Source organism: Erpetoichthys calabaricus, chromosome 7, assembly GCF_900747795.2.
Source record: "Erpetoichthys calabaricus chromosome 7, fErpCal1.3, whole genome shotgun sequence".
Lineage (NCBI taxonomy): Eukaryota > Metazoa > Chordata > Cladistia > Polypteriformes > Polypteridae > Erpetoichthys > Erpetoichthys calabaricus.
Window position 1 is genome coordinate 95,975,766 of NC_041400.2, and position 12,053 is coordinate 95,987,818.

General features: G+C 37.2%; 1 protein-coding gene across 2 annotated transcripts in view; it reads right to left on the reverse strand.

The window, feature by feature from the left end:
• Positions 1 to 776: 776 nt before the first annotated feature.
• The window catches only part of tbck (TBC1 domain containing kinase), a 291,120-nt gene continuing 279,843 nt past the window's right edge, over positions 777 to 12,053 (reverse strand). For both annotated transcript variants that reach the window (XM_051929957.1, XM_051929956.1), the window contains exon 26: positions 777 to 1,532. In XM_051929957.1, coding sequence (XP_051785917.1) covers positions 1,422 to 1,532 — 111 coding nt within the window. In that variant the 3' untranslated portion in view covers positions 777 to 1,421. The remainder of the gene's footprint in view (positions 1,533 to 12,053) is intronic.

Sequence of the window (12,053 nt, forward strand, 5' to 3'; positions counted from 1 at the left end):
AAACTCTCTGACTTTCAATTCAGTGGGCTCTAGTTATGTGCTGTCCACTCCAGTTTTATTCATATGAAGGATTCCATGCCTACAAGTAAAGGGTCCCATGACAAAGCCAAGAGAAGGGTGGACCCTGATGCCAAGCACAGTAGTGCAATATGAAGAAAGCAACTCATTCATAAACAATAAAAGAATATCACAGATAAACACAGTCCGTTTATGCCTAAAATGCTGAGAAAACAAGACTGCTTATTATTTCACCACAATTTTGAAAACGCAATAATAAAAAAGTTTATTCTTACAGATAGGCAGATGTCTTGAATGATGCAAGTGGGACTCAGACAATTCTAAAATATGCCTGTTTTTCATTAATGAATTTCTTTTTTGCAGATAGCTTTTCCAACACCAGTGGAGTATTCTTCTTGTTTCTAGCTAATGACATTGATAAGAAAGTCACTGAAATTAAAACACAAATTCAGCCGTTCAGTGCAATCAAAATAAGAGCCATTTTTTACACATACACTACTTTCGGACTTTGTCTGTGCAATAAGGACATTTTACAGGAAAGCTAGAATAAACAAGACCAATGAAGTGTGCAATTTGTTTCATTATTCTGTTTTTGTTTGTTCATATGCAAATAACATTATGTAAATCCATCAGAAGTGCCTTAGCAATGATTTTAAAGAATTCATTACATCTTTCCAAATGTTTCACACCAAGAGATTTTCCAGATCAAAGTTAGTACCAGGAATGTAAGCAAAATACACTTTACTGTGTTGCATTGATATTTTATACAGTATTTTATTATAATTAGTGCACATGATTTTACAAGTTATTATCAAAAGGGAAATGCAGAAAAAGAAAACAGTGAGATTGTAAATTAATATGCATTTTAAGGTACCTGCTATTGTCCAGAGACAAGATGAACAGGAAGATCATAATTTATAAATTAAAGACATATTTTCAAATATATCACACAGTACTCATCTGAAACAATTTCATATGTTAAAAAAAAAAAGTAAAGTCAACTATTTTGGCAGATTTCACTCTTACTAATGTCTTGTTGAAGACAGGGTTTAAACAAAATTCTTTCCTTGTTCACTTTAATCTGGTATTATATATAGATTAAGGGTGAAAAGCTGGTGCTGAAAATTTGCTTCCTTGGGGTCTTTAGTGAACATTGGGCAACTGTTATCAGTTATCATCCCCTTCTAAGAAAGAAAGAAAGAAAGAAAGAAAGGTGTTGTGTCATTCTTTAAAAAGATGTGAAAAATGGTGAATTTCCACCAAAAAGAGATCAGTGACGTTACTGCACCATAAGGGACATATAAGGATATTCACAGATAAAGCATCTTGGGAAAGTCTTCTGCTCTGCATTGTGAAGCCTGGCCAGGTCTGGACAGGGAATGCAGTAACAGACCCCCCCAAGCTCAGATCTGGGGGGAGAGAACAGTAAGTAGACCTGTTGGCTTCATTTTGTTGATCCCTCCATCGAGAATGCAGACACGTGGATACTTCAGTTTCACCAGGTGCTCAGCAAACTGAAAGACACAGAGAATAAATTTGTATTTTTGTAAGGATATAATGCGATCTGGAACAGTTTAAAGACCACTAAATTACTGACCAGTAAAACTGAACGTTTACTTTTGGCTTTAGCATAGTTTCATTCTCCATGCGCCACTTTCAAATTCATTCATTTTACATAGCTTAGAGAAATGTGACATTATGTAAATAATCATTCAGGTGGAAAAAAGGCAACATTTGGATAAATGTTCCTAATAAAAATATTAAACACTATTAGAACAGGGACATTTTTTTTTAACCTAATCTCTCATTGTTTTTCTCACCAAACCTAAATTATACATGAACTTAAACACAGAATGAAGTCATTATTCATTTTTTTTTCTGGGCCTGCTTTTTCTAATACAGAGGGAGTTGGCACTTCTTCTACTGGGTACATGAAGGAGCAGCCCTGGTAAGAAAATGCCAGTCCACTGCACATCAATCACACGGACCCAATATAAAATAAACTCAACCAACACATGTTTAGTATATGAGAAGAAAAAAAGTAATGGAGCCAGGAACTCAGCTCTGAAGTGATGAGACTATATTCTAACTTAATACCTTGCCATTTATAGTGGAAATTTAATTTTACATAAAAAGGAAACTTGTGGACTTCCAATCCACAATAAAGGTGGTTCATAGACAGCAAGCTGAACATTTCCATTGTGGCCACATGGTATTTTGTTTACACTGAAAAACTAAAGCTCCAGAGCAAACGCATTACCAGTGTAACGTTTGTAAGGAGAGCTCTTTGACCAATCATTGAAGTTGGAAGTTAGGAGTATTTGACAATCTCGTCATTTATTGGCATACAGAGTCTCTGACCAACCATAGAAGTTGGAAGTTAGGAGTATTTGACAATCTCGTCATTTATTGGCATACATTTCTCTGTTGTTGTTGTAGCTGCTTTCTATATCGTGGAGTATATATGGCATGTTGATGGGCCACAGTACTAGCCAGCTGCTCAATGGCTGTATATTCAGGCTACCCGCTTGTCGTTCTTCATCCATGAAGTGCCTTCTGTTTGGCTTGACACTCAGGAGAAGTCACTGCCGGAGTTCTTTTATGCGCCATCATGGTGTGTAAGCATATATATATATTTTGCAGTCATAACAGTCACGTCAATTTGAGGTGAGGACAGAAGCGCTGGTCTGACATTTGTCAAAGTGTGCATTCTGTATCTTGTATCTCACACTCAGTACACATTCATACTCATGCTGGGCCAACTGTGAATCACCAAAAAAAAGTATATTCTTTGGAGATGTGGAAGGAAAAGCAGAGTACCCGGTGTGTAACTCATGCAATTACAGGCAGAACAGGCAACAACAACCAAGTGAAGGATCTGACCACTGGACAGCTGGATCTGTGAGGAAGCAGTCATGTCCACTGCGTTACTCTGTCGTCCAAATGAAATGTTTCAGTGAAGTTAAAATCCATTGCAAGTATAATCAGCGATTTACTGTATTTTTCTTAAATAACATTTTTAATTTATGAAAATGCCATTGGGAAGTGTGATCAACAATGGCAAGTACTGCTAACACACCCAGATTACACACTGTAAATAGTCTGATATGCTGGCTATCACACATACTGCCACATGCCGTATGCAGTGCAGAGACATGTAACCACTTTACAGGTCACAATCACAAATATGTGGACAGAAAAGCTTTCTTGTTGGAATTTTAACATAGCAACTATGTAAAAGAATCATATCCAATTTCCATTATTCTTCAAAAAAAAAAAAAAAACACACTTGCTGAAATATGTTCCAGGACCAAAGACTCTTCCAGAAATGGGAATAAAGGGATGCATTATTAAGTGTGAATCCAATAATATCAAATGTGTGTAAACCGGGTCACAGCCCAGCTAGAAAACAAAAAAAAGGCAAACTACTGAAATGACAAACCTTTAAAAGAGACAGGGAAATACAATAAGAAAAAAGCATAGTATAAAACTGAATCGGTATTATACAGGCAATGTTTTCCAACCATTTACTCATGTGGCAATACCCACAATTAATTTACCGATTCCTCTTTTTTAGTTTAGATCCCAGAAGATGTACGAAGATTGCTAATTTACATCTGAAACTTAAAAGTTTGAAAATGAAAGGCTGACAATTAGTTCTGACTGTCTTAAATTTAACTTCTCTTATCGGTATCCTAGTATGGTAGCAGGTACCACTAGTACTGAAGGAGCCACAGAGGGGCCTGTCGCTAAAGGTCTACAGTCAGACTCTTTTGAAGGGCTGAGACATCAAAGTGATTGGGAAACTTCAAGTTAACGGTTACATAACACCTTACTGCCCTGCTGTAACCCAGTTTAAATGGTGACATTTTACAAGAGGGAGGGTGTCCACTTGGTTTAGGTCAAAATGATTATAATTTTGCTTGTTGCAAAGGGTCGTAAGCCAGCCAGAGGACTATATTTTCTAGTAATATTAATATTTTTTTCTCTCCTTCACCTTCACAGGGCATGTTAGCAAGACTAAGTTTACAACTTAAGGAAATGTACTGAATTATTTATTGACTAAATGTCTGTAAAAGTTTAATGTTTAATTTTTATTGCTCATGATGTAGCAATAATCATACTTATCTCTCTCAGCTTTCAGCGACAGGTATAATTTAAAAATAAACTAAACTCGACTGAATCTCGGTTGGTCAGCTTTCTAACTGGGTTAAGTGCGTTCTACATTCTACAGATGTAGAAATTTATTTTTATTTAGATAGTAACTGAATATCGTAGTTACATTTATTAAGGTTACATATAAACTAATTTAGATTACATATAAATAAAAATAGGGTTAAACGATTTAATGGCAGGGCGGCACGGTGGCGTAGTGGGTAGCGCTGCTGCCTCGCAGTTGAGAGATCTGGGGACCCGGGTTCGCTTCCCGGGTCCTCCCTGCGTGGAGTTTGCATGTTCTCCCCGTGTCTGCGTGGGTTTCCTCCGGTTTCCTCCCACAGTCCAAAGACATGCAGGTTAGGTGGATTGGCGATTCTAAATTGTCCCTAGTGTGTGCTTGGTGTGTGGGTGTGTGTCCTGCAGTGGGTTGGCACCCTGCCCAGGATTGGTTCCTGCCTTGTGCCCTGTGTTGGCTGGGATTGGCTCCAGCAGACCCCCGTGACCCTGTGTTCAGATTCAGCGGGTTGGAAAATGGATGGATGGATGGATTTAATGGCAACTGTACCACATCATTCATTTCACTCTTTAGACTGTCCTGTTAGCTAGAAATAAATGCCTCATTTATTCAACTTTTATCAACGTGAAGGCTTAATGAAACACAGTGGCCAAGAGCTGGCTGCTGAATTGTATTTGGGTATTCTGGGAGGAATATGTGCAAATTGTGCTTTTATCTTGTGAAAGAAAGCAGAATTGAAAACCGTATGTGTGCAACACTCCACATGCTGGAAGCAGATGGGTCTTACTCCATATTCAGTGAAGACAGGGAATTATCTTCTATATTGAAACCTAGAACAGGTTGACATTGACAGGATTTCTTTTCTTTGCTTCACATACTTGGAATGGTTCACCCACCAGCTTGTACCAAGTAGTACCTGGCCCTCTAAACAGCCCCACTGAGTGTATAATTCCCATTTAACTGTGAATTCCTGTGGATCATTTATCAGGCTACATTTACGGTGAACTGCTCCTGTCATTAATGTAATGTCTTGGGTAATAAGTTTATCCACTACTTTTCTTAACAAGACTAGCTGACTTCAAATAGCATGTGACAATGGAATACATTGTCGATAATAAAAAACAGTTTAAACACAGCACTATTTAGTTAATGATTGACCATGCAGCTATACAGTAAAAGACCCGTCAATAAATCATAGCAGGTTGCCTGTTGAAAGCTCTTCTTGAGAAAGACAGAGAGAAGGTAGGGGTCTGCAGAATGCAGCAGAGATATGCTGGCATGTGGAGGAGAAACCAATTTGGAATTTCCATGTGTTCAGTCTCTGACACCAGCTTTTTATTTTTCAAATCACACTTGATTTTCATGACTGTAGTCAACACCACCTAAAAAAGAAAGTATGAATGTGTCTGCCTGCTTGATATGTTTTGCAGTGGTTATAATGTTTATGTTTCAGAGTCTATAAATGCTAAGAACAGTAAGTACAGGAAATTAATTAATTGGTTCAGAGTTACACACACTGTTTAATTAAAAGGAAAGTAGCCAGTTTTAATACTAATACCTATTACATATATTTTATTTCATACATACTATGAATGGACTGCAGGGTCCGTTCACAGCAAAGGGGTGTAAAATTGAAGGTTTTTGTTTGTTTAAGATTTACACAGGAAACATAAAAATGTGCCAGTTTTATTTACAAAAGGAACAAAATCAACTAAAAGTTACAGATTACAGTATTTAACAGTAATATTCAGGATCAGGTTTTAAAGACTAATCATAAAAAGAACTTGTTGACAGAATCAACCGCGGTTTACATTTCGTTGACTAAATTAACAGTTGTGATCTACTACCCTTCAAAACACACAAACATTCTCAAACTCACCAAGCCAAGGGGCTCTAACATCTATAATAAGAATGTAACTGCTTAACTAGCCATGAAAAGAAAATCCTGCACTAATTATCACCGATTCACGTACTTCCTAATTATTGCCAAATTACCACAAACTCAGTGTTGCAACAGTTACTCAGAATATCACACCAGTGTACAAACCGCTTTAAGCAGAGGTACAATCCAGACATTTAGATGCCTCTATACTGACAATACATTTGCATCCTATGAAAAATGACAAGTCATATAGAATGTTCTAGTAGCATACTACTTTTACGTTGTTCAAGTTATAAACGTTGATAAAAGAAACCTGTCTCACTTTCCTAATCTTCCACTATATCTGTGATTTATACTATACAGTCATATGAAAAAGTTTGGATTTTTGTTTATCATTGGCTGAGCTTTCAAAGTAGCAACTTCCTTTTAATATATGACATGCCTTATGGAAACAGTAGTATTTCAGCAGTGACATTAAGTTTATTGGATTAACAGAAAATATGCATCATAACAAAATTAGACAGGTGCATAAATTTGGGCACCCCAACATAGATATTACATCAATACTTAATTGAGCCTCCTTTTGCAAATATAACAGCCTCTAGACGCCTCCTATAGCCTTTGATGAGTGTCTGGATTCTGGATGGAGGTATTTTTGACCATTCTTCCATACAAAATCTCTCCAGTTCAGTTGAATTTGATGGTTGCCGAGCATGGACAGCCTGCTTCAAATCATCCCATAGATTTTCGATGATATTCAAGTCAGGGGACTGTGACGGCCATTCTAAAACATTGTACTTCTCCCTCTGCATGAATACCTTTGTAGATTTCGAACTGTGTTTTGGGTCATTGTCTTGTTGGAATATCCAACCCCTGTGTAACTTCAACTTTGTGATTGATGCTTGAACATTATCCTGAGAATTTCTTCATATTGGGTTAAATTAATTCGACCCTCGACTTTAAGGGCCCCAGTCCCTGAACTAGCCACACAGCCCCACAGCATGATGGAACCTCCACCAAATTTGACAGTAGGTAGCAGGTGTTTTTCTGGGAATGCGGTGTTCTTCTTCCGCCATGCAAAGCGCTTTTTGTTATGACCAAATAACTCAATTTTTGTCTCATCAGTCCAAAGCACTTTGTTCCAAAATGAGTCTGGCTTGTCTAAATGAGCATTTGCATACAACAAGTGACTCTGTTTGTGGCGTGAGAGCAGAAAGGGCTTCTTTCTCATCACCCTGCCATACAGATGATGTTTGTGCAAATTGTGCTGAATTGTAGAACGATGTCCAGATGCACCATCTGCAGCAAGATGTTCATGCAGATCTTTGGAGGTGATCTGTGGGTTGTCTGGAATCATTCTCACAATTCTGCACATATGCCGCTCCTGCATTTTTCTTGGCCTGCCAGACCTGGGTTTAACAGCAACTGTGCCTGTGGTCTTCCATTTCCTGATTACATTCCTTACAGTTGAAACTGACAGTTTAAACCTCTGAGATAGCTTTTTGTAGCCTTCCCCTAAACCATGATACTGAACAATCTTTGTTTTCAGATCTTTTGAGAGTTGCTTTGAGGATCCCATGCTGTCACTCTTCAGAGGAGAGTCAAAGGGAAGCACAACTTGCAATTGACCACCTTAAATACCTTTTTTCATTATTGGACACACCTGTCTATGAAGTTCAAGGCTTAACGAGCTAATCCAACCAATTTGGTGTTGCAAGTAATCAGTATTGAGCAGTTACATGCATTCAAATCAGCAAAATTACAAGGGTACCCAAATTCTTGTACAGTCAGTTCTTCACATTTGATTTAATTTCATACAACTAAATACTGCTTCACTAAAAAACCTTTGTTCGGAAAACACCCCAGTACTCAGATGTTCCTAGGAAATGAAAGACACACCACTGTTATCTTTTTTGTTGAAAGTAGAGTCAATTATTATGCAGGCTGAGAGGGGTTCCCAAACATTTTCAAATAACTAGTCTAGTCAAAAAGCAAGCAGCATTTAGAGATTCTCTCGACCCAGAGAGTGCACCCTAGATGATCAAAACCAGTGGTGGTAACTGGACCTTTTAATTACAATTTTATACAGTGAATGGAAATCAACCACTCACTCTTCATCAAAGCATGGTACTGTTTAGTTAAAAACATCACATTGCATGCACCATTCTAAACAAAAATTATCTAAAATATGTCCAGGGCAACATCTGAATTGTGAATGATGTTATCAAGGGCCTGCCTTGGTATGAGATACGTTTTGGTAACAACTTTGCTCATTTGACAGACAGTATTCATTACATTTACCATTACAACAAATCAACACACTCTACTGTTTGGAGTAGCACTAGATGAGACAACACTCTCACAATATAGTGCCAAGTCTCTGTCTTATTTTAATCATTTGGAAACCTCCAATTAAGCTTCCATAAACTAATCTGAAAATAGCATCTTATTTTACTTAAACTAGAAAAGATCACATTTGCTCTACAAAGAATAATATAAACTCAGAATTTGGCAAAAATTCATTAATGTTATACTAAAATGAACAAGTTGGGCCTATGGTAGTCTTTATGTAGCTCAATATTGTGACATCTCATGTAGAAGCATTGTGGGCACCAAACTACTCTCTGGGTGTCCTTGTAGTTCGGGACTGAGCAGAACCAGAAGGAGTGACGTAAGACAGGGAGACGCAGACAAAAATATTGGATTTTTCAATAGTCATGATGCTGTTTTATTTATGTTGTCAACAAAATATTATCATGCAGGTTTTTTTTTTTTTTTTTTACACAGTCCCACCACCAATGATACACAAAACCAAAACAGAATATATACATTGAGTATCCTAAGTACCATAATGAAGAAAAAGAAATACATAAATTAATAAATGCATATACACAAACAAAAAGGTAACCTTCCTTGATGTCAGCTGAGCCAGGAAGATGCTCCAAAAATAATACATAGTCCAAAAAAACTAATCCACAAAAATATTCAAAAAGAAAAATGTTTATACCAAATTGAATGGCACCAAAAACCCAATTTACATACACGAAAAGAAATGATACTGGAAAATATTTATATGTACAATAGAAAAATATATAAAGTAAAGCAGAAGCCGCAATGTTAGCTGTCATTGGGTATGCACTACAAACAACACTCACCACACTCGCCAGACAGTCAAAAGATGGCAGGAAATACCTTTTATATGCAGCACAATTTTTGCCAGCCATTCACCGCTTGCATCACCCATTCCCTCCAATCGTGGCAGACATTAGTAAGTCCAAGCTATGTGACATGCCACGCTTCTGCAAAATCTCTATTAATTATATCATGACCTTAATTGTGCCCAGACATCGGGCTTGAGCAAAATGACTCATCTGGAACAACAGTAGATTTTTTTAATCACTTTCTACTTATACTGGGATCCCCTGCACTTCTGCCCACTAACTAGACACTCTGCACCTCTTCTTGGTCCAGAGGTGGGAAGCTATGAGCTACCAGCATTGGGTCCGGACAGCATGTAAAACCATGTAGACCTCCGCAGCTGTAAAGATACATAGACAATAGTGTCTCGTCACGTAGCCCCTCCAAAGCAGTGCTAAAACTCCAGTGGATGTGCCCCCTCGCACACACATATTTAACAAGGTAAGCACTATTTTTTCTTTTCTGTTTTTTCCTATACCTCTAAAATGTAGGCAAACTTGCCTTCCTTTTCTTTTTGGTAATGCCTGACCATGATCATTACCACAAACATGTGATATGTAAGGAACTACTACAAATTTGAGTTGGGGAGGATTACTGATATTTGTTTTACAGGGAACATACTGGGAATATATGGGAAGCAAAAGGAAAAAAAACATCCTTGAATCGTTGAGCATGTCCAAATTCCAGGGGCATTAAAGAATATGTTCCACATTATGGTATATTTAATAACAGTTAACATGCAGAAATTATAAAACCTTTGTTTTGATTCCAACATCCCAGAACTGTCTTTTAATACTTTGCTCAATTAACTAATACCCATGTCTTTAATCATGAGTTCAAATCAAAATAATTAATCAATGCCTTAAGGATATGATTCTGTTATGTAAGATTTATTTTATTTAATATATAAATCCTCCTTAGGGTAAAGTGCCTTGCATACACTGGGGAAGCTAAGCCTTTTTCTATATGGACCTTTTAACTCTGTCAGGTTGAACCATGGCATAGTGGGCAGCAGCAACATAGCAGAGTCAGGAGTGGATAATCACAGAAGTGACGACAGTAATAGCATCCATTCAAACTGTGTGGAAGAAGGAAATGGTAGGCAATGATAAAACAATTCTGTACTTTGCCGGGAAAAATACAACGCTAGACATAACAAAATGATTCCAGACACAATGACGATTAATGGGTCCCTCAGGTTGAAAGGTACATGATACACTACAACTGAGCTAAGGATTCTTCAGAGTATAGAAGTTGTTTATGAAGCTTCACAACCAAAGTCTATGGAAGGTCTACTTACAAATGTTGCCAAGTTAGAAACAAAAATCTAAAGTTGTACCAATTCTCCTACTATGCTGCAAGATTTGTCAGATCAGGTCAGTAGCTATGTAATGCTGTTTTCTTAAGAAAACAGGACCTTACTCGACTCTACAGTAAATTTTATAGGTATAGATAGATAGATAGATAGATAGATAGATAGATAGATAGATAGATAGATAGATAGATAGATAGATAGATAGATAGATAGATAGATAGATAGATACTTTATTAATCCCAATGGGAAATTCACATAAGTGAATATAAGTGACTATGGGAGTGTTAACATGTATTCCCTGTAATGGAAGAGGACCCTTTATAGTACTGTTTTCAAATTAGGCCCAGCGCAATGCTGCTGTGTAAGCATTGGCTCCCAGCAAGTCCACACTTTGATCCAGAAAACAGATGAATGGATAGGCTTTAAGATTCAATAGTCTTTTGAGCATAAAAATAAAGATTGTTGGTGTAGAAATTATCAAAAGGCATAAATTTATACTCTTTAAAAGATGAAATAAGTACATTCTCGAGGGGTTCACTTCAGTGAACATTAGCAGAAATTCTGCTCCTTAATGCCACAATTACCTAGATTACTGTTCTAAGGCATTCCAGCTTCTAAATTAAACATTCTTAATTTGAAAACACTTATAACTAGTTATTATAAAGGCAAAACTGATACAATAGGATGTCCGACTCATTCTGTCATTCATTTAGTTGGGAGTTTTATTATTATTTTCCCCACCTAGTAGTTAAAGAGAAATGAGTCAATCAAGAAAGGGTTCATGTGAAACAAAGATGCTATCTTCATTTAAGAGCAGCAAAATAAGGCCCCAATGTAGACTGAAGCAGAACGCTGCATTCAGATTGACAGGCATGATAGCACCTTCAAGCCTTCCTTTTACTGGGTCATGAGACCACTTATATCCACATGTTCCGCAAACATGGCTCCAAATCACGCTTAGAAATCTACTTTTGAAATGCTCTCAGAGGAATGCAAACTGCCTGTGACCAAGATCAGACAAAGCATGAAGCTCAGAGGAGTGAAGAAGCAGTTTTGTTACTAGGACTTAATTCTAATTTGGGGGAAAAGGTTTAAATAAATTAAAACATTACACAGAAGAAAAAATAAAAATGCTTTACCATATACGGTATTCTGCAGCAGAGCTGCATAATGATAAGCTTTCAGCATTTCAGTAAAATTCCTGCCCTGATATTTAAAAATTGTTAATTTAACATTAAGGAAAATGATGCTACAAAATGTGAAACTTGTATGAACAGTCTATCCTAGGATCTGGGATTCAGGTCTCAGCCCAGCATCTATCCATGTAGCTTCTCCCTCTATTCGTATGGGGTTTCTGCAAGTCAGGAAGTATTCTCCTATATTCAAAAGAGAAGTGTGTAAGTGTGTAAGTTATTTATAAGTGTGTAAGTTTATCCTGTGCCTTTAAATTGACCTAAATGAGTGTC